The 26,342-nt window shown below is 43.8% G+C and overlaps 3 protein-coding genes and 2 long non-coding RNA genes across 4 annotated transcripts in view; 1 reads left to right on the forward strand and 4 right to left on the reverse strand.

Annotated features, from left to right (window-relative positions):
• Positions 1–26,342, reverse strand: part of tnika (TRAF2 and NCK interacting kinase a) — a 284,569-nt gene that overhangs the window by 203,674 nt on the left and 54,553 nt on the right.
• LOC127614344 (uncharacterized) overlaps positions 1–26,342 on the forward strand; it is a 232,305-nt gene that overhangs the window by 149,528 nt on the left and 56,435 nt on the right. The window lies entirely within an intron of this gene.
• LOC127614346 (uncharacterized) lies at positions 7–6,447 on the reverse strand. Its single transcript, XR_007966467.1, has 4 exons — positions 5,247–6,447; positions 3,413–3,463; positions 3,148–3,283; positions 7–189 (listed from the first exon to the last, which is right to left on the reverse strand). It is a non-coding gene; the product is annotated as an uncharacterized LOC127614346 (long non-coding RNA).
• On the reverse strand, positions 13,133–17,137 carry LOC127614331 (eukaryotic translation initiation factor 5A-1-like). The gene is made up of 5 exons (XM_052085605.1): positions 16,971–17,137; positions 15,188–15,356; positions 14,980–15,084; positions 13,867–13,998; positions 13,133–13,744 (listed from the first exon to the last, which is right to left on the reverse strand). The coding sequence occupies exons 1-5, from the start codon at positions 17,120–17,122 to the stop codon at positions 13,682–13,684; spliced, it is 621 nt and encodes a 206-aa protein (XP_051941565.1). The 5' UTR covers positions 17,123–17,137; the 3' UTR covers positions 13,133–13,681.
• On the reverse strand, positions 18,826–26,243 carry slc2a2 (solute carrier family 2 member 2). The gene is made up of 12 exons (XM_052085572.1): positions 26,112–26,243; positions 25,943–26,038; positions 24,595–24,803; positions 23,659–23,783; positions 22,535–22,650; positions 22,307–22,469; positions 22,115–22,221; positions 21,954–22,034; positions 21,504–21,608; positions 19,544–19,645; positions 19,267–19,470; positions 18,826–19,034 (listed from the first exon to the last, which is right to left on the reverse strand). The coding sequence occupies exons 1-12, from the start codon at positions 26,124–26,126 to the stop codon at positions 18,828–18,830; spliced, it is 1,530 nt and encodes a 509-aa protein (XP_051941532.1). The 5' UTR covers positions 26,127–26,243; the 3' UTR covers positions 18,826–18,827.

The following is a 26,342-nucleotide window of genomic DNA, read 5'->3' on the forward strand; positions in this document are numbered from 1 at the left end:
GACGTAAAGGTGTGCCACATGGCACCCCACTGGACCCGCCGCGGATCCAGCTTGCCTGCCAGGGCGCTCATGACGAGAGTTGAGATGTCAAGGCAGCAGTGTTTTTTCTTTGATGGGGGTCGTTATTCTAAAGGTGAGATCAAGTTCTTGGGTCACTGGAGTTTTGGTGCCCACATGGTGAGAAATGATCTAGAAAAAAGAAATTGAACAAAAACTTGTAACATTTGTATTGTTCAGAAGAAAACAATGCCATTTTCACAGTTGTTTTATGGTCTTATGAATTAATGACAGTTTGGCGTTTTTGTTTAATCCAAAATATTTGCTCAAAAATAACCCACATGGGTCAAAAATTGACCGACACAACTTTTGGGGTAGTTTGTCGAACGTCATAAGTTGGCTCGAATGAATTAATCACAAAACGACACCAATTTTGGTTTTATCTCCCCCAAAATCCAATTTTGTTTTTTTTTCGGGGGGGGGGGGGGGGGGTCATTATTAATGAAAAATTTGGGTCAGTCCGATATTGACCTAATTTGGGTTACTTTCGACCCCAATGTTTTTTGGAGTACCGGTACTTCATTTCAGACATGGGTCAGAGACAACCAGTCACTATTTTTACTTCATCTGTGAAACTGCTAATTTGCTTTTTTAAGAATTAAAACAACAACCAAAAAAATCATCAAACTGACATCATGCTCCTAAAACATTGCCTACCATGCACTCTGAAAAGAGTTGGCTCAAAAATAACCCATATTGGGTTTTTACATCAAAAAAAAAATGGAACAACCCCCAAAAATTTTTGGTTCGAATGGAGAACTCACAAAACAACCCAATTTTGTTGGCTTTTTTTGGGGTACAAAAAGACCCCATTTGAGTCAAATGAATGACCCTAAAGTTGGGTTTTGGGGGCCAACCTAAGCGAGTGTAATAGCCTGACCCCCCCAACTCTCAATTATGTGCATCTGACGCTTGCCGTTGAAAAAAATAAAAAAATAAAAGTGCCATTAGTTCCAAATTGCAAGTGCGGTGGGGTCTCTTCACTTCACCTCAACCCGCACTTTGGTGAGCAAACACTCAAGTGACGAGCCGCACGCCCACGTCGCCACTCGGATGTCATCTCAACCACTCTACCCATGATTGCTGTTACCGTATGATGGCCCTCATTTGTTTGTGTGTGTGTGTGTGTGTGTGTGTGTGTGTGTGTGTCGCTTCCTATGTAAAAAAAGACAGATATGCTAACGGGTGTTAGCATATGAAAGGGCCGACCGACGTGTTGACGCTTTGCAGACGAATGAAAGAACCAAACATCAATGTGGCCATGAATACACACACACACACACACACACACACACACATACACACACACACACACACACACACGAGACATGAATGCCCGCCCTGTGATTGCTTAGGTTGCCAGGGAATGGTCGCCCTCGGGACACGGGGCCCAAAGCGGCCACGCGGACACTGTGTGGAGTGCGGTGTGTTGTTGCTGTGTGAGGCTTTTGTACCTTGCTTGTAAGTGGCACATGTGTTTGCCTTTTGGACATAACCCCCCCCCCCCCACCCCTCACCCCCCAGCCCCCCCGCCGCCCTTTCGGCTGGAGGCGAGGCCGACCTTTTATCTTGGCCGTTGGCAAAGCGGCAAGCAGATAGAACACCTGCCGAGCCTTTGTGTTTCGCCTTGTTTGGCCCACGTGAGACTGTTCAAATACACGGGCACCAACACACGCATGCACACACGGAACCATAGAAACACACACACACACACACACACACACACACACACGTATCATTTGAAAGGTAGGTGCTGCCGTTTTGGGGCCACAACGGACTAAGAGGTTAGCATGTTCACAGCCGGGTTTATGATAGCGTCTGTGAACTTGATGTGGGTGTTTTTTTTTTTTCCTTTTTTCAACATCACGCTAAAAGGGAAGCGTCAATGAGTTGTTGTCGCTCATCGCGCCACGGCATCTATTGCAGTCGGGGCCATGATTTCGAGAAATACGCTTGTGTGAAATGTGTTGGCTAATACTGCGATGCTAGCAAGCTAGGCTACACACGCCACAAAGTGCACTCTGATCTCACGATGTCTTCGGGGACTCTGTGTGCGCACACACACACACACAATCTGTCGTTTCTAAATTTGTCTGTTACGTAATCCTCGGTTTACACTCGCTCACATTTTTTTTGTTTTTCTGACTTCCTCATCATCAAATGTAACGTCTGACTGAGGCGTTCTCGATCCATAATAATAATAATAATAATAATAATAATAATAATAAATACTGCGATTGGCTGGCAACCGATTCAGGGTGTCCCCCGCCTACTGCCCGAAGACAGCTGGTATAGGCTCAAGCACCCCCCGCGACCCTAGTGAGGATCGAGCGGCTCGGAAGATGAATGAATGAATGAATGAATACTCATTTAAAAACCCTACCTTTGTCTTGAATTATTTAAAACCATCCAAGTTTGAGTGTATAACTTGCCACCCTGATCCTGTCATAAAACCCTAGGTTGAAAAAACTATAAAAAAAATCAAAATCCAATTTTAAAACCCCTCCCATTGCTGACACACTCATTGAAGACCTTAATTTACCTTAATTAACCTTAAAAAGTTTGTAAAGACCCTCACTTTCTTTTTTTTTTTTAAGTGCTATGTCTTCAACCCCTAAAAAGCAACCCAACCCCTAGTTTGAAACCCTCACCGTGGCTTTCCAACCATTATTTGAACAACGTCCCCCCCCCCCCCCCAAAAAAAAAACGTCCGTGGCATCTTTGCCTTCAATGAACGCATGTTTTAGGCCGTGGAAGCTAGCCTTTTATTTATTTATGACCCCCACCCCCACCCTCTCCTCCCTCCTCCCTCCCAATTTAGTCGGATTAAGTACCTGTGGCGTCTCGGAGGGAGTTTGGGAGGGGGCGGGGGGGGGGCTGCCGACGTCAAGAGAGCGCGAGCGAGAGAAAGAGAGAGAGAGCGAGCGACGAGGCCATGTCATGAGGGATTAGCCCACTTCTGGACTGTGACACATGATGTCACGTGGGTGCCAGAACGACGCGATCAATCGATCGATGGATGGATGGATCGCGACATCGATTCAACTCACCCGCGTGTTAAAAAAAAAAAAAAAAAAAAAAGGTTCCAACCCTCCCGCGTCTTGCCGCACTCCAACGCCGCCTCCCCCCGCGCCTCCTGCCCGGTTCAAGGTGAGGCGCGCGTGGCCGGCCGCCGTCGCCGCCGCCGCTGGTGAGGAGGAAGACAACACGCCCGCTGCAGCATCACCTTCAAGCCGTTTCCCCGACGTGCGGAATGCACAACAAAGAGGGGAGGGGGGAAGGGGGGGGGGTTGAAGGTAAATAAAAAGTGAAGAGAAGATGGTGGGAGAGGAGAAGGAACGTGTTGGGGACTCACTGCGGCATGGCTGGATGCAACGATGCCCTCATCAGCAGCAGCATCTACGGGCTGGAGGAAAGAGGGAGGGAGGAGAGAAGGGGAGGAGGAGTGCATGGGAGGGAGGGGACGATGATGCAAAAAGCTTTAAATCATTTATGAAGCTGCGTGCGCGCGCGTGCGCGGAGCTTTTTTTTTTTTTTTTTTTTCCATCCGCTGCAGCGGATATGAAGCGATTTGCGGTCGTGTGACTCCTCGAAAACGCGTTTACGTGCGCCCACGGGCTTTGCTTTGGTCGCCGATTGTTTGCCGGCAAGCGGAACGACGCCGAGGACGACTTGGACGCGCAATGAGAAACTTTGCGCAAGGGAGGGGCAAGGGCGAAGGCAAGAAAGCGACCGATAGCGGTGCGGATCCGGGGCGAGGCGTGCGTGCCTTTGTGAATAGGGGAAAAAAAAACAAAAAAACAAAAAAACAAAAAAAAAAAAAAAAACATCTAGATAAATATAGATATTGGAAAGCTGAAGCTGGAATTTTTTTAGGATAGCGAGGACCGGAGTTCGACACCTGTAGTGCGCCTGAAAGAGGAAGTCCTCCTCGATCATTTATTCAAAAGTCTTCAAAATCTGGCTGCCTCACTTAAAGATGTTTCAGATGAAAAGTTATTGAAAGTTGAAAGTGTTTTTTTTTTTTTTTGCATACTGTCACTGTGCGCCGTTTGCAAAGAAAAATGCTGCTGTTTTGGGAGGGTCGAAACCTGCATGCAACACCAAATACAGAGAAGCAAAGGAACCGCCATAATCCAAAGCATACCACAGCATCGCAGCGGCCATATTTGGATTGAAGTCAGATCAATGACGTGTCGCCGTGGCAACAAAAAACCTGCCAAGTGGATGCGAAAGGTCACAAGTCGGGGTCGGGGGTCGCCATTGACATTTTGGTTTGGGCGGAGGTGGGGGCGGGGGGTGGGGGGGGGTTATGCCTGATTGATGTTTAATGACATGAAGGGGCGAGAAGAAGAAAAATACATTTGCAACAAACAACACTCTCATTTTGCACAAAATGATCAAATCAAATAAAAAAATATATATATTTTTTTAACAGCACAACAAAATTGTTAGTTTTATTATTAAACCTTTCATTCCCACCCCCCCCCCCAAAAAAAAACCCCGACTTCCAATGTTAATTGTCACTTAGCATGTTAGCCGTGTAAACGTGCTAAACGTCGCGTGACAAATCGAGCGTCGTGACCGGAGAGCGCCAGAGCGCCCTCGGCAGAGAGACAGCCGGGCGACCTGAGTGCCACTACCCATAATGCATCGCTGTCCGATGTGGTCACCGGGCCACGGGGCATTGCTGACCCTTCGCAAGGAGATGAACGCGCACTCACCGGCCGGCTCTGTGTGTGTGTGTGTGTGTGTGCCCAATATGATCTCCGTTTGCATGCCTTATTCCGGAACACAAAGCCTGGCCTGTTTTTCAATTGGTATGACGAAAAATTTTGCATGTCAACCCTGCTAATGATTGACACGGGTTCGCTCATGTGACGTTCACAATGCGAGCCTGAAGGCAGCTTGAGGTCAATTGCGCCGTGCGACATAAAAGGTGCACATTCGGACATGTATCCACAGCACGGACGGTGAGAATAACGTGGACTGCCAGTGGCTTCTGGCGGATGAAGCCAGAGGTCAGCCATCTTGCGTTGCCACTATTGCTGACAAATTGTATTTTTTTTCCCTCCCAACACTGAAAATATTTTTTTTTCTTGATGCTTTTAGCTTTCCTTTCATTGTTGATGCTTTGTGACAACATGACACTGATAAATCTTTGAGCCGCGCAAGGAAATGCAGTATACCTTATGAGACACCGTTTATAATCCCATTCTTCCGGATGAAATTTGCAAGTTGCGCTTCTCCCAGAGTTCTTGCTCTGTAACCGTACAGCCACATGCTGCGTCATTTCCTCCAAAGAGACAGAAAGAAAACATGGGAGAAATCAATGCATCCAAGTTAGGCACACTTAGTTAGCAAAGGGCAACGCAAGATGGCCGCTGCCGGCGTCATTTGGCACTGCGATGCGCTGGCGGCATGAGCAATGAAGCTAACTTGCATCTCCTGACTGTGAGGCAGACTAGAAACACATGCACACACACGCGTACGCACACACACACACACACACACACACACACACACACACACACACACACACACACATAACCTTTGTTGTCTTTGTGTGCTATAGATCCTGAAGCAAGGCTAATGACCACCTCAGTCAAATGAACACCTGCAAAGCATTATGGGATGATCTCCAGCAACCACGGCGACACACACAGACACACACACACACACACACACACACACACACACACACAATGAAAGCATGTCCAATGGTAAATTGCAGTTTGTTTGGAAAGCCTGCAACAGCTGGCTGTGATTTTTTTTTCCCCCCCCAATGATGTGATTGAAAACGAGTTCTGCTTTTGGGTTCCCCTCCGCACCGCCCCGATACTCTCCACTGTCCACATAAACAGGAAACGCAACATCGAAAACCATTTTACAGTTGCATTTGTTCATTTTTGATTAAATGTCAACAACCGTACCAACGGTGTGGCCTATTCTGACCGATTGAAAACTCAAATGTGGCCCAAAACGTTTGCCCGCCCCGGTTTGAATGCGTGACAGTGGCAAGTCACTTCCCCCGCACGTTGCCAGTTTGCTCGCCGATATTAAAGCACCTCCCGAGATAACGGCGAGGAGCTGTTTACCCATCCAGGAAATCCAGCCGAGGTCAGACGTGACTCATCGCATACATACGTACACACAAACACCTTCGGCGTGGCCGTTGAGACGTGGGAGGCGTGCGGGAGGGTCTGCGAGCGGTCAGCGTGAGTCATTGAGATGCAAAACTCCTGAAGGAACAACACCTCCTCCTCAAACAACTGCCTTTTTGTTTCTTGAGGATGATGCTGTGAAGAAAGACCACAGAAAGAGATTATTGACAAATGCCATAGACGGGCTAACGAATAGTCACCAAGTCATTTTTGGGGACATTGTAAATATTATGGGCGGCCCAGTAGTCCAGTGGCTAGCACGTCGGCTTCACAGTGCAGAGGTACTGGGTTCGATTCCAGCTCTGGCCTGGCCTGTGGAGTTTGCATGTTCTCCCCGGGCCTGCGTGGGTTTTCTCCGGGTGCTCCGGTTTCCTCCCACATTCCAAAAACATGCGTGGCAGGCTGATTGAAGACTCTAAATTGTCCCTAGGTGTGAGTGTGAGTGCGAATGGTTGTTCGTTTCTGTGTGCCCTGCGATTGGCTGGCAACCGATTCAGAGTGTCCCCCGCCTACTGCCCGAAGACAGCTGGGATAGGCTCCAGCACCCCCCGCGACCCTAGTGAGGATCAAGCGGCTCGGAAGATGAATGAATGAATTGTAAATATTATATTACCTTCATGGTAAGAAACAAACGAATAACAAAAAAACAAAAAAAAAATCAAACAGTACTCGCATATTTTCTTTATCTTCTGCCAAAAACGACGAATCATCCTAAAAAGCTGTAATCATCCCCATGTATTAAATCCATATTGCACCGCCCGCAGGTGGCTATGGCGCACAACAGCCGTATGTTTTTGACATATTCCAGGGTGTGATATTTCTTTTTTAAAAAAACAACAAAAAAACATTGCTAAATTGTTTGGTGGTTTTATTTTTCAGTTTTATTAACAGCTGCACACACTTAGAACTAGTAAAAAAAAAAAAAAAAGCAGGCCTTAGTTTACCTTTCGAGAACTGAGTGCAGATGCTGTTGCATTTTATTTTTTTTACAAATCTAATAAAGGACGGTAGCCCGAGCAACTGATTGGATTACACGGCAGGAAGTGATTAACGTGTCCAAACATGGGGTCGAGTGACGAGGGGGGGGGGCCGACAGGAAGTGTCCGATCGGGCCTGAGTCATCCAGGCAGAGATCAAATCCATGGGAGAATAGTGGAGAGGTTATTTCCAGAATTAAACTTTGTTTTATTTTATCATCTTTTTCACACAATATTTTCAAAGGGGGGGGGGGGGGAATTTAGTGATTTTTTTCTTGTATTTCCTGCACATACATTTTTGACTTAGAAAAAGAAAAATGTCTTGGTTGGTGTGATAATTTTGTGCCCTTTCAAAGTAAGAAAAATAGTACATTCATTCATTCATTCATTCATCTTCCGAACCGCTTGATCCTCACTAGGGTCGCGGGGGGTGCTGGAGCCTATCCCAGCTGTCTCCGGGCAGTAGGCGGGGGGGCACCCTGAATCGGTTGCCAGCCAATCGCAGGGCACACAGAGACGAACAACCATTCGCACTCACACTCACACCTAAGGACAATTTAGAGTGTTCAATCAGCCTGCCACGCATGTTTTTGGAATGTGGGAGGAAACCGGAGCACCCGGAGAAAACCCACGCAGGCCCGGGGAGAACATGCAAACTCCACACAGGGAGGCCGGAGCTGGAATCGAACCCGGTACCTCTGCACTGTGAAGCCAACGTGCTAACCACTGGACTACCGGGCCGCCCAAAAATAGTACAATGAATTGATATTTTTTTTGGATGGGGGGGGTTTGGGGGGCAACAACAGATTGTGTAGACTTGATGAGGTTTGTTTAATCAAGACGAAGGTGGAAAAATTAGATAAAAGATGTGCTCAAAGAGTGGCCTTCGCTCATCTTAGTAATTAGTTAATACTGCTCAGTCGGTCAGCACGATTAATAATTGAACGGCGCATTTCTTACCAGGATTTTGGTCACTTTGCCGCACGTACGGAGCCAAACTGAGTCCGAGGATGGAAAAAATCTTCACCTGAGGGCTGACACGGGCTATGGAGAAGAGGCACAATTTTTTGTTAGCGCTACTGAGGGCAAAATATGTAAAGAGCATATGTCTGGGGTTTTTTTTTTTTTTGCATCAATGTACAGAAGAACATTTGAGTCGTCAAATGCCAATCTAAAAAAAAAAATTCATTCCGCATGTCATTCAAAACCCCTCCAAATTAATCGGCCGGGTCACACACCTGGTGAACACCATTTAGTCTGTCTTTAACGCACTTCAAACGAACCGTCAACGGTTCGTGTGTGGGTGGGGTGGGGGGGACATTCCTCCCTCAGAGGAAACCCGCGGCTGCATTTGAGCGAACAAATCTCGCCGGCCGACGGGGCAAACAAGCAATCGGCTCCGCGGGAAAGCCGGTTAAGCAGCCACGCTTGCCCCCCCCCCCCCAACAGATCGTCTCGCCCTCGGCTATCGCGGCGTCATTTTTTTGGGGGCAAGGCCTCTTAAAATGGCAGCTCGGCGTGAGTGCGGAGAAAAAACAAGCGCATCGAGGGGATGTGCCTCTTGACCTTTGACCTTCGATAGAAGAGCCGTCCAACCGGGACAGAAGGATGAAGGGCGGGATCACAGATGACGGGCCAAGATAAGCAAGACCACCGTCGTGTTCTTGTGGGTGTGTGTGTGTGTATTCCCCGTGCCGTGCCGCACACACTCTCTCTCTTAGACACACACGGTAGTGAAAAACATGTTTTCAATTGGAACGGAAGGTCAAAGGACTTCCTGCTAGTTGGACAAATTCAACCAGATGTCCGTGCAAGTGAATTTCTCGTATGTTAAGCAGAAAAAAAATAAAAATAAAAACATCCCATCTTCAAACGTCAGCGTTGCAGATGACGCGTGTGCTTTAGGAAAGCTCACTTCAAGCTTTGTGTGGAGACAAATTGACCTCGTAGCGTGACAGGTGCTTCCTAGATGTGAACACTTGAGGTTTGAAAAGCAGAAAGGGGGCGGGGCATTGGCAGAAGGCCATCAAGGTGAATCTCATCCAATTTCGATGAGTCTGAAATGGGCTAACATGAGCATCGTCTTGCTGGAAGTCGGCGTCGGGGTCACGCGCAACCCCCCCCCCCCCGCAGCGAGTCGAGCCAATCCCACCACCGCCCCCTGAGCGGATCTTGGCCCTCGCTGTTTTCATAGACACTCCCAGTCCTCCTGCAACCACAAACACATTTGACCAACATGTGCGCTGCATTACGTCCATACACACACACACACACACACACACCCACCCAAAAAAGAACAGCCACCGTTTCAAGGGTGTTCAAAGCCATCTGGAAACGAATGTGCAGCCGCGTCGACACGACCCCGCGTGCTAATGCTAGAAAGTGCACAAGTAGTTAGCGACGCGCTCAACCGTCTTACAAGTTTAAGAATCTGGAAAAAAAACAGCAATCAACTGGGCCCGAGATGCCCTTTTTTCATAACTAATCTGAAGAATTTTCATCCAATCATGACATACTTCAATGACTAAACGACCCCCCACCCACACCCCCCCCCCCCCCCACACACACACACACAAAACGCAAATTTAGCATTGTCCACATGTTGATAACACATCTGATGTCATGCCTCCTTTGCAACAACGCAACCTTGTCGCCGGACAGCGCGTCCTTGACAGTGTGAAACAACGTTTTGATAAGACATTTAAAAAAAAAAAAACAATTTCCAGGAGATGAGTGTATCCATTTGTGCGACGGTCATGCGGTCCGATGCTGGAAAGCGTGGGAGGAGAGCTGACTGGACGCCTCTTGGGAAGACGGTGACAGCAAGGGTTCAAGCTATTTTCTCAACTCTGCCCGAGTTGTTTTTGTTTTGATCGCATATTTGGAACAGATGTATACTTGATGCAAGGGCTCGAACTAATTTGTAAGACAAAGCGAATAAAATAATATTTCGAGAAAAATAAAAGTAGTTCTCTGAACAAAAAAGTCGATATTTTATGACGGTAGTATTTGTGACTTTTTTTACGTGCATGTGAAAAAAAATCAATTGGTGACGTCATACATCTACGAAAAAACGAAAAGTGACACTTTCAAGCAATACCAAAGTGGTCATCAACTGGGAAGCACATTAGTTTTGCGATTTTCTCAGATTTTTGAGATTCCGCACGTACAAGTAGGAAAAGTTACAAAACTACCGTCAACTCGTGCAAAATGAAGCATCGTCGAGCTTCCAGTCAAACGGTTACATAACACACACGCCCCCCGAGCCCCCGCACATTTGACTGACGGACGAGTCCTCAGAAAAGTTTCAACATGTCCCATTCCCCTCCCCAAATGATTGTGAACCAACTCTCCAAGAAATAAAAAAACTCTGGCTTGTATTTGAAAAAACAAAAAAAAAGCCCATCAAGGGACCCTCATTGCGTTGAACACTTCCGGTGCTCCAGATCTCCGCGGAAACGAAACACTCGAGAGTTCTCCACATAAATAGTCATGAAAAGGCTCATTGGTTGGCTGAGAAGCTTGAAGTCTTGTGTTTTTAGTCGTATCCGAGGGGGAGAAATCTGCGCTTTCGCTACATTTGTGCTCAAGGTCTAAAATGACGTCATAGCTGGGAGCGCGAAAAGCTTTCATTTTGCTGCCACCTAGCGCACAGCGGCATAAATGCACCTTTTTTAAAAAAACCAAGCGTAAAGTTCACGTCAGGTACTTTGACCAAAAAAAAAAAGATTTATTTTAAAGTAATTGTAATTATTAAGCTTTATTTTTCCCACTATCAATGACAGTTTAGACTTTTTTTAAAACACTCAGTCACATTTCCAGAGAAAAACCATTTTGACCAATTACACAGTTGAGAATAGAACAACAGACGTACACTGCATGCAGATATAACAAACAATGTTGGGAGTATTTGGTAAATCTCAGTAAAAGTACAGTCAGAGTTTAAAAAAAAAACAAGCACAAGCACTGAAAGGAAAAAAAAAATCAATGCTATGGAATCCTATGATTGATACAAGTACAATATCCACCAATCAAAGAATTGCCTTTGAAAAAAAATAGAATATGAGTGCAGCCTGACAAATGAGCACAAAGCCCTGAGAAAATGATCTCCTCTAAAATGAATGCTCATGACTGAATGTAAACTCTCCCCCAAACCCCCCCGTGCGCATTAACAGTTGAAATAAACTCGAGGGCGCGAAGACCTAACGCGTGTTTTCAAGCAGGATTCAATGGACGAAACGTTTTGAGGAATCGCTGGTAGAACTCGCTGCCTAATTTGCATAAAAACTGTTCTCCCTTTGAATCGGCCACGGTTGAGGCCCAGAGGCTAGCAGAGATCAGGTTGCCGTAACTGGAGGAGCAGGACCTGAAGGCAGTGCATTCCATCAGCGTCTGCTGCCCCCCCCCCACCCCCAACCCTTGAGCCTTCGAGGCCCGTCAGGTGATGCTGGGAAAACTATCACGGCACATCCAAACAAAGGCGTCATTTGAATGAGATATCATCCAGTTGGAAGTGCGTGTTACTTGTTCTGGGCTGGTGCTAGAGCTCGCTGAATGAACAAGGATTTATTTTGGACCTTTTCTGACTCGATGAAAAGACCTCATAAAGTCAATTCTGAAATGTTATTCTAAATTGACGGACACGTTTGAGGTACTCAAAATGCGCATGGAACTAAGTACTCCATTGTCGAGATTTCAGTTGGCCTTGTTTTTTATTTTTTGGGGGGCATGTATAAGGACTTTTATGTACAAGGATCTTTTTTTCTAATTTTATAAAGATTTTTTATTGCATTTATGACGGACCCCAAACATTAAGATAACAAGAAAATTAGGCATGTAAAATTGGTTGGGTTATATCTTGGCCAATAGCAAATTTGATTCAGTGATAGCTTTGTGCGCCTCAATGCATTTTTTTATGCTCATTTAAAAAAAAAATATTCTAAATAGCATATCGGATTTTGGGATTTTTTTTTTAATGAAAAAAAAAAAACTACTGGCCAAATGTTTTTTTTATTAATTAAAAATCGTCAGGGTTGTTAGCAATGTCTCTCCTGTAACATATCCAATTCAGAAGATTAATTTTTACTCCACGGGGACTTTGTCTTAAAAGCGTAGTTTGTTCAATTCCAGCATTTTCCTTTGTAATCATTACAATGTAACGAGTTGGTGGGGATGCGACCTGAACCACGTTGCTGGTCAGTTGTATGCTTTAGTTGTTGCAACCTGATGCCTTATCGACATTATTGCCCATTTTGTTTCTAGCATGCGATGACGGCTAAGAACGCTTCAAAGATGTTGCTGTGCTATGGACGCAATCTGAAATGCCTTGTCCTTGCAAAAATTAAAAATAAAAATCCAATGAAGGCTAGACTGTCACCCTTGTGTTCTGCTCAGTTGATTCTCTGGAACAGGACTCCCAAAACAAGTGAAGAAATTTAAAAAAAAAAAAAAAAAAAAAAACTAAATCTAAATCTAAACATCTTAAATCATTTTGCTAATGTGCGAAAGGAACCAATACATTGTTGATTACACTTATCAAAGTGAACAGAAGTTTCGTAGTGACTTTTTTTTTTCATTTTTACTTTAAATACAGTCTATTTTATACACAACGTTGAGAAGATTCGCAGTTGGTCAAGAAAAGATTGAACACGTTCTCCCAGTTGGTTTCGGCACGGAAACATAAACATTCAGCCAAGGTCCAGTAACTATGCAACACACCACCACAACGGTTAAAAACGCACCAATATTAAGAAGACAGCCAAAAAGGACCACCCGCCCCCAAAGGTTTTCTATGTACAAGACGTAGTAGCACTCTCCCTCCACCCACTACTTAAAACGACGACTACAAAATACCCGCACACTTCGTTGACTGTGCTCCCAAAACCTTTCAAAATGAGAAACTAAGATAACAATGACTGGTCCCATTTTTTAAAAAAAAGGAAGAAAGGGGGCCGGGGGTGTCTTCGTAAAAAGCAGCCAAATGTACATGAAAAATTCTGCCACTAAGAGAGCGGCTAACGTTTCATAACTCTGCAGCTTTAACAAATGAACGCATGTTAAATGACAACGTTTGTAACAGTGTCAAACTTCTAAATTATTTTTTAAGGAGGCGGGGAAAAACCTTTCAATGTTTTTTTAACTGCCAGTCTAGCCTGACATTAATCGACTAATTTAAATTTGGAATTGTTCACTTACTTGTGCATGAACAGCCCATAAATATCTATGACTTTTTTTTTTTTTGGTCTAGGAATCATCCAGATACGCAATAATAACCCCCCCCCCCCCCATGCTTTGGGTGAAATCTTATGCAAACTTCATCGACTGCCAGTCACTGGAGCGCAAGTAGCGGGGTTTAAAAAAAAAAAAAAAAAAAACGGAACCTGCCCCAATCCGGCTCCACTTGAGAGGTGACGCAGCAGTGACGCTCTTCGCCAAAATGTGCAATGGAGGCAGGCAGCGTAGCAGCAAAAAGGGGAGCTCAGCTTAATTGACCTGCGCCTTCACGCCGACTACCGACTCCTCACCCATAGCCTTCAACACGGTGACCTCGAGAGAGAGAGAGAGAAAAAACAAGTAACTCTTCATATTTTGGTTCATGCTCTCTCAGCATCAAGCAATGTTGCTGGCCAGTATTTTGTGTCATTTCTGCAACGACATGCAAAACTTACATGAAAACTCTCATCGGCGGCATTTCTCTTCTCAATTTCTTTGCCCAAATCGCCTTCCGGCAATTTCAGGTCCTCTCTGGTAACTGCAGCGTCGTCCATCAGGCTCAAAAAACCATCATTGTTACCTATGACCTAAACAAATCAATGCACATGTTCACACAAAATGATTTAAAATCATTTAAATTAAGGGGGGGTCGGGGGGGGGGGGGGGTTCTTCACAACTATTTTGATCGATATTGCAATCACAAACAACGAGAAAATGAGGAACAAAGCAACACCATAATACATATGCAATATCAAAAAAATAAAAATACAGGCTGTTTCTGCAGTACACACCTTGGCCTCCTTGGGGCAACGTGGTGCCATGCATGTATGGAGTACACACTTCTATTAATATAAAGAGTAGAAGAAAGTTGTGACTAGAGCTTTACTCATTGAACTCGTCAGTCAGGCTCGTTGGCCAAACAGGAACCTGTTCTGTCGGTTTCCAAACCTGAACATTGCGTTCTTTCACGGGCGTAGCACACTCTGTTAAGAACAGGGCAAGTGCGCCACGTTCAAACAAGGCAAAACCGGAACTAAATCATTCACCAAATTGGAAATAACGTTCAGGAAAAAAAAAAATCTTATTAAGCGACCAATACTGTATATAAAACATGGATTAAGCAATTCAGAGCTCTTGAAAATTCTCTATTACACATAAATTGACACATTTGCTTGAATAATATTCCCTTTGCGCTATTTTTTGTATGAACTGAACATTGTTGGGTTGAGGTTCAGTCACGTTGTCAACCAGCAGCGTGCACGGAGACCGCAAACCAGTTTTCTGGGTTTGGTCACGTGGGACACGCCCAATGTTGGCAAGTGGAGTTGCGACGTTTGTCGGTCGCCAGCAGGGGGGGATATTTCTCGACATGATCGCCGCCTCAGATGAATGAATTATTCACTAATTCTTAGTTCAGCCATGTTAGAATACTTTTGATACATGCCGGCACTCGCAACGTATTTCTGAATAAATAAATGTCTTGGTTTGGGGCACCCCTTCAAGACAAAACCACCAGTAGCTGTTCTGAAGTTGATAGTTTTTAATACCGGCTCAGTACAAGATCTCACCTGGTAGTCTGTCCTCTTCACATGTGGGACGTTCATGTTATGAGTTGATGGGCAAATATCTTCATACTTCTTGCCAGTGAAAATGTCAAGTCCAACGAGGTGCACCTTAAAAAAAAAAAAAAAATCATCTTTTGCGACTGAATTGTTGTGAACGGAGTCACTCATGACACGAGTCTGGTACGGATCACGTTTGAATTTGTTGCTTTACCTTGGCATGCCCGTGCTTGCCAGTCTTGGAGGTAGACATGTCTACAATCTTACATGGGCGCCCTTTAAGCATGACATGGCCGTTCTTCCTCAGGGCTGAGGCCTGCATGGGGTATGTGGCGGACGCCCCAGATTCCCCAGAATGAAAATTTTCATCTGCCATGCTTATCCTGCGTTGCGAGAATACAATGGGTGATCTTTTCAAGACATGTCAAATCAAAACCAGAAGCATGAGGCAACCTAACTTCCGTCATGATTTGAAAGAAACATTTGACCCTTTTGAAATCACAGGAACGAATCCCACAGTTTCTGTATATGCAGTTGGTAGCTCGGTTTATGGGAGGAATCCATTCCAAAGACAGAAAAACTCAAACATGTGAAAAGCAAAGCAATATTAGCATCTACAATCCGCTCCACAGAGCCAAAAATATTAACAAAATATTTGAAAATAAACGTACTTCATCATGCACATAACAAAGTAAAATGAATCTAAATGAAAAAAATGAAATGGATAAATTCTTTTTAAAAAAAATTGTATAAATAGTAAGGAGGCCACGTTGAGCGCGCAGCCATTGTGACTGTAGTCACATAGTGAATAATCATAGACTGCTGGACAGGTAAGGGGATTTATGAGAAAATAAGAGACCAGTATCGGGGAAAAAGTAGACCAAAGAAGATGGATGTATGTGAAATTCTACATCTTGATTTGCAAAGCAATCCAGAACTACTGCCTCCTTTGTGTAGAGTGGACAATTTCCCCCCGACATTGTGTGCAATGAAAAAGTCTTTTTTAAATGATATTTGTTCCATTTTTCTTTTCTTTTGATATTTAAGGACAATCTCTTGGGGCTTGTCTATAACCTTTTTTGTTTCAAAACGTACTTTGGCAATATGTGGAGTACGTTTGAAGGGGCGGGCTAATGCTAGCTGTCAAAATGGCTGCCACGTCCATTGCATGACGTCACCTGCTCCATCAGGAACGACGCTCCTCTTTTATGTCCATTCAAAAGGCTTTCATGTCTTTTATGCAGGCTTTGGCGGTGTTGTGACGCGCGATAATTACCTTTTAACACGAAAATGGCTATTTACAAAAAAAGTGTTCCGCGTATGCCCCACTTTAATTGGGCTACACCGAAATGGAAAAGTATTCAATTGCGATCATTACGTGGCAATGTATTGAAATTAAGATACTTTCCATTGAATAACATCGTGTTTTATGGTAAAAGCCCCATACCGACTTGACGCAGTGGTGTCGTTTTTTCATCGAAAGAGACAAAATGGGTGTCCAGTCACATTAAATTGCCCATACTTGCTTTGATGTATCAAAAATAAGTTTTATTAGATTGTTTTTTTTTTCTTTAAATTTGTCCCGATGTGTGTAACCTGACACCACCGTCGATGTCTTCATCGTCAAGAAAGTATGCGTTAATAGCCGTCATTTTGAGTCTTATCAAGGGTACTTTGTTTTCTCATCATGATACCACGGAATGATTGAGGAATGATTATGATTATGATTATGATAAAACCTAGGTTTGAAGGGTGAGGTAGGCATCAAAAAACTGAAAAATAGAACGAACATTCACTGCCTTGTTAAGGTGGCCCACACCCGATAGACCTGACACAAGTTGCTAAACATTAGCCACAGCCAGGTTTCCCAAAATGGAGTCTCTACTTGGCCGAGTTACTCATTAACACGTCGCGGTATCGCTATCTGATTTTTAAATTGGCAGATAAAGGCGATTACGTTCGCTTTCGGAGCCGCTCCAGACACGACGTGACCTTACCTTGATGACCTGCAGACGCCAAAAAACAAAAAGGGAGCGCGGATGAGCTGCGCCAAACTTTTGTATGGCGGAAGTGCAGGTAACCGCTCACGTGATCTGCGTGGAAGGGGCGGAGCCAACATCTCACCGCTTTCTGGAGACCTCGTGACCATATTTGGGCAGGTGACAAAATGTATGGTGATTCCAATCCTTAAGACTCGTTTAATATTAGTTGCGTTTCTATACAATACAATACAATACATGCTGATTTATATAGCGGCAGCTGTAACAAAGCGCTTAACAAAACAGTTAACATAAAGTCAAATAATAAACCCAACACATAACATAAAACACGGACAGTAGCTCTATAGCGGATAAATCTCCCGCCAAATTGAAAAAAAAAACCACATTAAAAAAATTGTTTGGATTCTTTTTCTCCAACCTCCCAAAAATATGGGTATCGAAATGCAAGTAGTAGCCTGCAGTTTTGTATTTGTATTTGTAATATCCACCACTAGATAGAAAGCATGGCTTAGTTGCGCAAACTCTGGAGTAGGGCTAAAAAAAAAATGTGGCTTTGGAATGATACACAGGTCAAACATCAGATCTCAATCAGAAAGTTTTTGTTGTTGTTGATTTTTATGAAGAAAAAAAAGGCACAAAATTAGTCAGTTTGCTGTTCAACAGTTTTGTGCTTCCCTTGAATTACAATTTTTACACATGAGCCATTTTGGTCATTTAGGTTCATGGAACTTTTATACATGCTTTGAAAAATGTAATGTATTACGAGCATGAATTTTGCACGGACACATATATTTTGTCCATGTCTTTATTCAATTTCTTTTTCATTTGTATTCCTTCATCTCATCAAAACATTGCTAAAACATTAGTTTGTGTGCATTGAACAACACAAGACGACAGAGAAAGAGATGTGATTGTGGCCAAAATAATATCACAATGAGGTAGTGGGGTCACAATTAACTGCAGTAAATTAAAAAAATAATCCGTTTAGTATAATTACAGTAAAACACTCACCCAAAAAACAAAAAAAAGCTAATACTGAAGTCAACGCAGAGAGTGTAAATATCCCTTGCAGGATCCTTCAAGCATGCATGCATGATGATACATTTGGTCAAGAATATTTATACGATGAGCGTAAGGAAGAAAAGATTTCCCCAAACTGTACTAATATAAGAACAAAGTCACAATTTCAGAAAAAATGGACAAGACTAGCCTTTTGAAAATCACATGCCAATTTAGTCAAAATATTACCAACTACAAAGATAAAGGCATAAAACCTTGACACACACACACACACACAAAATAACGTGACAAGAAAAATCATAACATTACGACATTTAGTACAAGTACAATAATGAGAATGCCATGAATAAAAGCCAGACTGCTACGAGAGGGGAAAAAAAAACAATTGCCAGGAAAAAAAAAGCCGTCACACAACAGCAAAGTCAAATCAGCGTCCGAATAAAACTCTGATTTTTATGACATACAAGAGTTGCATTGTCACAAGAATAAAGTGAATTAAAAGCAAAAGTCGCATTATTAGAACAAGTCACACTGAGGCAATAACAAATGTCGACAAATTTTCCTTTGACATTTGCGCTTCGTGCTGATTCCGTTTAAAACCGAAGACAATAATACTGACAAGCCCGAGGTCGATTTTTGAATCAAATGTTAACCACCAGGGGGCGCCGGAGGGAGCGCTTTTGTGACGGCAGCCGCTGCAAAACTACCGTATTGTTGGATGTGACCGAGCAATGGAAACAAACCTTCACCTTTATCATCACTCGATTGCGCCGAGGCGCGACTCACCGATTGACTGACTGGGGGGCGGCGGGCGGCGGCCCCCCCCCCCCCCCCTCAAGCGTGCGTCGCAGTTTTGAGCCGCTGCAATTCCACGTCGTCGCTCTTGCCGTTGGCCGGCGCCTTTTTGGCGCCCTTTCGGAAAAGCTCGCCGATCTCTTCGAAGCTCTTGCCCTTGGTCTCTGGCACTCGCAGGTACGTGAATGCGGTGAAGCCAAAAAGCAGCCCGGCGAACAAGACGAAGACGTACGCGCCCAGCCAGTTCTGAGGTGTCAAAACGTGACACGGTTACATACCAGAAATACAATTTTTTAAAAATATGCTCTCGCCTTATTTGCTTTTTTAAATATACCCTCGCCATATTTGCGCTAGCAAGTATAAGCAATAAATAAATAAAAAAAATCATCCACATGATATACGGTAGGCTACTTTTGGGGCGGAGGGGAAACAACATGGAGACGTGATACAGCGCGGTAAGAATAATAATCTTTCTTACCTGTATGTAGGAAAAAGTCATGCCCACGACGAAGTTGCTAGTCCAGTTGCAGCAGCCGGCGAGGGCGATGGCCGCCGGTCGCGGGCCCTGGCTGAACAACTCGGCCACGATGAACCACGGGATGGGACCGGGCCCGATCTCAAAGAAGGCCACAAAAAGGAAGATGGCCGACATGCTAACGTAGCTCATCCAGGCGTACGAGCTCTACAAGGGGAGAAGACGGCAATCCTCGTCGTATTCTTTCCCAGCGCGTTCCCGAGGACAGACCGGGACAAACCTGCAACTTGAGGCCGACCGTCATGGCGACGGCGCAGCAGCACATGCCGCCCAGGCCGGCTAGCGTCAGTGTGCGCCTGCCGGCTCGGTCCACCAGCGCCACCTGGAGGACGCAGGTAGCTTTCATTCTGGCATTATGTCCACAAATTTCTTCACACAACTTCCCGGGGATAAAATGTCGGCACATTTATTGAAAAATTTTGCTCCTCGCGTGAGAGTTTTAGCTAGTGCTTGCGAGGGTAGTTTTTATGATTATGATTTATATATATTTTTGCATTACTTCAGAGTCGTTTTTGTGTACGAGTATTCTTGAAAAATACTGTTATTGAGTTGTATTGACTAGTCTTTGTGTTGATATTATCGACTAGTCTTTGTGTGGAGAAGTATTGTGGTTGATATCGAGTAATTTGGTTTCGAGTTATTTTTTGGCGTTATTGCAAAGTCTAAATGATTATCCATTCATTTTCGAGTAGTATTTGCTTTATTGAATATTTTTTTTGCGTTATTCTTGAATAATTTGTATTTGTGTATCGACTAGTTTTTGCGCTGATATTATCGACAAGTCTTTGTGTCGAAGTAATTTGGTTTGGTTTCGAGTCATTTTTTTTGTGTTATTGCAAAGTCTAAATGACTATCCATTCGTTTTCAAGTAGTATTTGATTTATTGAGTATTTTTTTTGCGTTATTCTTGAATAATTTGTATTTGTGTATCGACTAGTTTTTGCGCTGATATTATCGACTAGTCTTTGTGTCGAGAAGTAATTTGGTTTGGTTTCGAGTCATTTTTTTGGTGTTATTGCAAAGTCTAAATGACTATCCATTCGTTTTCGAGTAGTATTTGCTTTATTGAGTATTTTTTTTGCGTTAGAGTATTCTTGAATAATACTTCTCTTGTCGAGTTGTATTTGTGTATCGACTAGTTTTTGCGCTGATATTATCGACTAGTCTTTGTGTCGAGAAGTAATTTGGTTTGGTTTCGAGTCATTTTTTTGGGTGTTATTGCAAAGTCTAAATGACTATCCATTCGTTTTCAAGTAGTATTTGATTTATTGAGTATTTTTTTTGCGTTAGAGTATTCTTGAATAATACTTCTCTTGTCGAGTTGTATTTGTGTATCGACTAGTTTTTGCGCTGATATTATCGACTATTCTTTGTGTCAAGAGGTAATTTGGTTTGGTTTCGAGTCTTTTTTTGGTGTTATTGCAAAGTCTAAATGACTATCCATTCGTTTTCAAGTAGTATTTGCTTTATTGAGTATTTTTTTTTGCGTTAGAGTATTCTTGAATAATTTATTTGTGTATCGACTAGTTTTTGCGCTGATATTATCGACAAGTCTTTGTGTCGAAGTAATTTGGTTTGGTTTCGAGTCTTTTTTTTGGTGTTATTGCAAAGTCTAAATGACTATCCATTCGTTTTCAAGTAGTATTTGCTTTATTGAGTATTTTTTTTGCGTTAGAGTATTCTTGAATAATACTTCTCTTGTCGAGTTGTATTTGTGTATCGACTAGTTTTCGCGCTGATATTATCGACAAGTCTTTGTGTCGAAGTAATTTGGTTTGGTTTCGAGTCATTTTTTTGGTGTTATTGCAAAGTCTAAATGATTATCCATTCATTTTCGAGTAGTATTTGCTTTATTGAGTATTTTTTTTTTGCGTTAGAGTATTCTTGAATAATACTTCTTGTCGAGTTGTATTTGTGTATCGACTAGTTTTTGCGCTATTATCGACTAGTCTTTGTGTCGAAGTAATTTGGTTTGGTTTCGAGTCATTTTTTTGGTTTTATTGCAAAGTCTAAATGACTATCCATTCGTTTTTGAGTAGTGTTTGCTTCAATTTGTGTTTTTATTATTATTTGGGGTCGTATTGAGAAGTTTTGTGTTAGCCTTTGCTCTTCACATTGTCACGGTGGGATGCAGGAGGTGGGGGTGAGGGGGGGGGGGGGTGGTAACAAAAGCGACTCACAGACACCAGAGTGAAGATGGTGTTGATGGCGCCGACGCCGATGGTGGCATAGACGGGCTGACTGACGCCGGCCTGGGAGAAGATTGCCGTGGAGTAGTAAAAGATCTTTGGACGACAGAAAAGAGGACACTTAGTGATGTGACACCAGAGTAAAAAAATAAGTTTCACACCGTGCAGACTGCCGAACGTTCACGACAAGTGATTTGGCTTCAGCTTGACAAAAAGCAAAAGGTAGAAAGTTTTGTGCAAATTTCAAAATGAGAAAAAGGAAGTGTTGGTTCTTTTTGTTTTCAAAAACCTGCTGGAATAAGACGTTTATTTAGGTTGCTTAAAATGACAAAAAACAAACAAAACACTCAGAGCACAACTCACAGCAAGCTCGACACATGTCAACAAAAACAGTCAAAAGCTCAAGAAAAAGCACATTTGACGCCATTCCCTGCGACTCACCGCATTGATGCCCGACAGCTGCTGCGACAAGTGCATCCCGAGGGCCACGAACAGCGGCCGCCTGTACGCCGACGAGCAGATCTTAGGACAGAACGCACGAGAGCCGTGTCGAGCTATGCGGAAAAAGGGCCCGTGTAAAAATTCCAGCGCGGGAAACCGACCAGAGACGCGATGGAGACCCGAGCCACCTTGTCTGCCTCCTCCTTCTCCCGCCTCATCTCGTCCAGATCGGCGGACGCGTCGTACGCCCCCTTCAGTCGGTACAGGCCTGCCACAGACACACCTCTTATTTTATTTTTTTTTCAAAGCAAAGTAAAGCGCCCGCAGACACTCGCTCCGTGTGCTTCGCGTACTTTCCTCAGCCTCGCGTTCCTTTCCCAGAAGGATGTAGAGGTAGCGCGGGCTTTCGGGGCACAGCGGCAGCAGGAGGGACTGCAGGACGGCGGGGGCCCCCGACAGCGCCAGGAGCAGGGGCCACATGGCGTCGTTCCCCAGGATGAAGTCCAAGCCGATCACCTGCCGGGTGGCGGGCGACGCGTTGATGCCGAGGGGGACGCCGGGTGCGCCCGAGTGAGCCTTACCTGGCTGGTGAGGATGCCGATGACAATCGCCAGCTGGTGCAAGGTCCCCAGGGCCCCTCGGTAAGCTTTGGGCGCGATCTCGCCGACGTACATGGGGACCAGGCCGGACGTCAAGCCTGAAAACACACACACACACACACACACACACACACACACACACACACACAGGTTGAGCGTCAGTCAGTCATGATCTAACTGGAATGAAGGAAAATGAGGATAAAGAATATGTCATTTTAGCAGAATAAAGTAGCTATATTACAAGGGAGGGGGGGGGGGAGTGGACAATGAGAATAAAGTTGGGATAGGATCAGAAAAAGTTGCACTTTTATGAGAAAAAAAATGATGTCATTGAGAATAACATTGTAATTGATGAGATTTTTAGAAAAATGTAAGAATATAGTGGTTATGTTACAACTTCAAAAAAAGTTGCACTGAAAAATATTGAGATTCTGCTGCAAGAAAAAAAAGATAGTTGTAATGTGATGAGAAAATTAAGAGAATTTTTTTTATGCCATTGAAAATAAAGTTTATTCATTTAAGTCATTTAAAAGATTAAAAAATTTTATATATATATATATATTTCTAAGAAGGGCGGCCCGGTAGTCCAGTGGTTAGCACGTCGGCTTCACAGTGCAGAGGTACCGGGTTCGATTCCAGCTCCGGCCTCCTTGTGTGGAGTTTGCATGTTCTCCCCGGGCCTGCGTGGGTTTTCTCCGGGTGCTCCGGTTTCCTCCCACATTCCAAAAACATGCGTGGCAGGCTGATTGAACACTCTAAATTGTCCCTGGGTGTGAGTGTGAGTGCAAATGGTTGTTCGTTTCTGTGTGCCCTGCGATTGGCTGGCGACCGATTCAGGGTGTCCCCCGCCTACTGCCCGGAGACGGCTGGGATAGGCTCCAGCACCCCCCGCGACCCTAGTGAGGATCAAGCGGCTCGGAAGATGAATGAATATTCTAAGAAGTATAAAGCAGTTATATTACGACTAAAAACACATGTTGCGCAGACCAGAAATAGCCCCAAGATCATTTTCATCTGTATCGCAAAAAAAAAAAGTCTCAGTGTAATGGGATGGTTCCTTTGCCTGAAGCGTTTCGCAAAAAAGAAAAAAAAAAAGTCCTGCTCACCGCAGTAGAAGCCCATGATGGCTCGGCCCGCGATGACCATGAGGTGAGGCTTCCACATCTTGCACAGTCCCATCAGGAGTCCGGCACCCACGGCCAGCACATTGATCGCCAACATTCCTTTCACCCTGCCACCGCGTTGGTAGAAGAGAAGACATTTCAATCAAAGCGGCAGCTATAATTTGGGGCTCTCACGCCACGCCGCACACCCTCTTCTTAAAAGTATGCACAGTCATTGTTCCTGACAGGTGACTTCACTCAAGCTGTTGCTGCTGAAAACGAACTAAAGACAGTCCGTCTTCCCATCAGGTGACATTTGCAAAATTCCTGTTCCGGACAAGAGACTTGGCAGGTGAGTCTGGCAAAGTTTTTGTTCCACTTTTAGCAAAGTAACTTTCATAAAGTTCTTGTTCCTGACCAGTTATTTATGCAAAGTTCTTGTTCCTGACCAGGCACTTGCACAAAGTTCTTGTTCCTGACCAGTTATTTATGCAAAGTTCTTGTTCCTGACCAGGCACTTGCACAAAGTTCTTGTTCCTAAATTGTGACTTTGTCAAACGTTTATTTTCCATTTCCACTTTTAGCAAAGCTCCTATTCCTAAATCCTGGAGTTCTTGTTCCTGCCACCCTAGCAAAGTCCTTCATCCTGACAATCGACTTTCACACAGTTGTTATTCGGGACATGTTCTTGAGAAAAGGTTTTATTTCAGCCAAGTTGTTGTTCCTGACAAATGGCTTGAGCAAGTTTTTTGCTAGTGGCAAGTTTTTTGCCAAAGTTTATGTTCCACTCGAGCAAAGTTCTTGTTCCTGACACATGAATTTTTAAAAGGCTCTTGTTCCTGACACTCCACCACTTATTCCAGACTGGTGAAAATCCTCGTTCCTGACAAGAGATTCTTTTGGGGGGGTGGTTTGTTTCCGTCTCCGTTGATTTATCACCTGCCTCTGAAGTCTCCCACGAATCCCACCAGGAAGGAGGAGAGCACGCCACCGACCGAGAAGATGGCTACCGACAGGGACCAGTACATGATCACAGTCGGGTGAACCTGTTCCTGCGCAGTGTCCGCCGTGCGGCTGGCGTTTCGCGACATGGGGTCGGCTTCCTGGGGCCAAACGCCCAACGAGCGCCCATAGTGCCTCTCGATCACCTAGCGTGCAAAAAAAACCAACAAAAAAACGTCAGTTAATAGTAGAGGAAAGTTAAATTTGTGGACCACAAAGAAAAAAAAAATATGGGTTAGCTAATAGAAGAGGAATGTTAAAATTGTGGACTACACTAAGAAAAAAAAAATATGAATTTCAAGGGTTAGCTAACATCAGAGCAAAGTTAAAATTTTGCACCACATCAAGGGAAAAAAAATCAAATTTCATGGGTTAGCTAATAAAAGAGGACATTTAAAATTGTGTACTATTTTTATGGGTTAGCTAATAATGGGTCAAAGTTCAAATTGTGGACTACACCAAGAAAAAAAAATCATGGGTTAGCTAATAGAAGACGAAAGTTAAAATTGTGGACTACACTAAGAAAAAAAATATGAATTTCAAGGGTTAGCTAACATCAGAGAAAAGTTAAAATTTTGGACCACATCAAAGAGAAAAAAAATCAAATTTCATGGGTTAGCTAATAAAAGAGGACATTTAAAATTGTGTATTATTTTTATGGGTTAGCTAATAATGGGTCAAAGTTCAAATTGTGGACTACACCAAGAAAAAAAAATTCATGGGTTAGCTAATAGAAGAGGAATGTTAAAATTGTGGACTACACTAAGAAAAAAAATATGAATTTCAAGGGTTAGCTAACATCAGCGCAAAGTTAAAATTGAGGACCACACCAAGAAAAAAAAATCATCAAATTTCATGGGTTAGCTAATGGAAGAGGAAAGTTAAAATTGTGGACGATAACTTAGAAAAAAAATATGAATTTCAAGGGTTAGCTAACATCAGCGCAAAGTTAAAATTGTGGACCACATCAAGGAAAAAAAAATCACATTTCATGGGTTAGCTAATAAAAGAGGACATTTAAAATTGTGTACTATTTTTATGGGTTAGCTAATAATGGGTCAAAGTTCAAATTGTGGACTACACCAAGAAAAAAAAAATCATGGGTTAGCTAATAGAAGAGGAATGTTAAAATTGTGTACTACACTTAGAAAAAAAATATGAATTTCAAGGGTTAGCTAACATCAGAGCAAAGTTAAAATTGTGGACCACATCAAGGAAAAACAGTCCAATATCTTGGGTTAGCTCAGAGAGGAGCAGAGCGAAAATTGTGGAGCGCGCAACTCACCCGTTGCGGGGCGTTGATGACTCCCAGGCTGTAGCCGTATTGCAGGGAGCCCAACACTGCAGTGAAAACCGCCAGCGCCAAGGTGGCCGTCAGTTCCTGCGCCAATTATCGAAACTGAAAACAAATCCATTTGGAAGGTGGATGCTTGCTGAAATGAATGCCGGCTTACCTTTCCGGGCTCCATGATCAAGAGTCCAAGAGTGTCAAGCCACCGGAGATCAGGGGGGGGGGGGGGGGGTGGCGAGCTAATGATCAATGTCCAGTGAGCGACCAAGGACAAACAACACGCACGAGTTCAGGTAGCAAAAGCCCAAGACGTTTTTTTTTTTAACACAAAAACTTCAGTGGATTTGGTTACCGCAATGAAACACGTGCAAATAACTCTTTTTTTAAAGAATTG

Source organism: Hippocampus zosterae, chromosome 14 (assembly GCF_025434085.1).
Source record: "Hippocampus zosterae strain Florida chromosome 14, ASM2543408v3, whole genome shotgun sequence".
Lineage (NCBI taxonomy): Eukaryota > Metazoa > Chordata > Actinopteri > Syngnathiformes > Syngnathidae > Hippocampus > Hippocampus zosterae.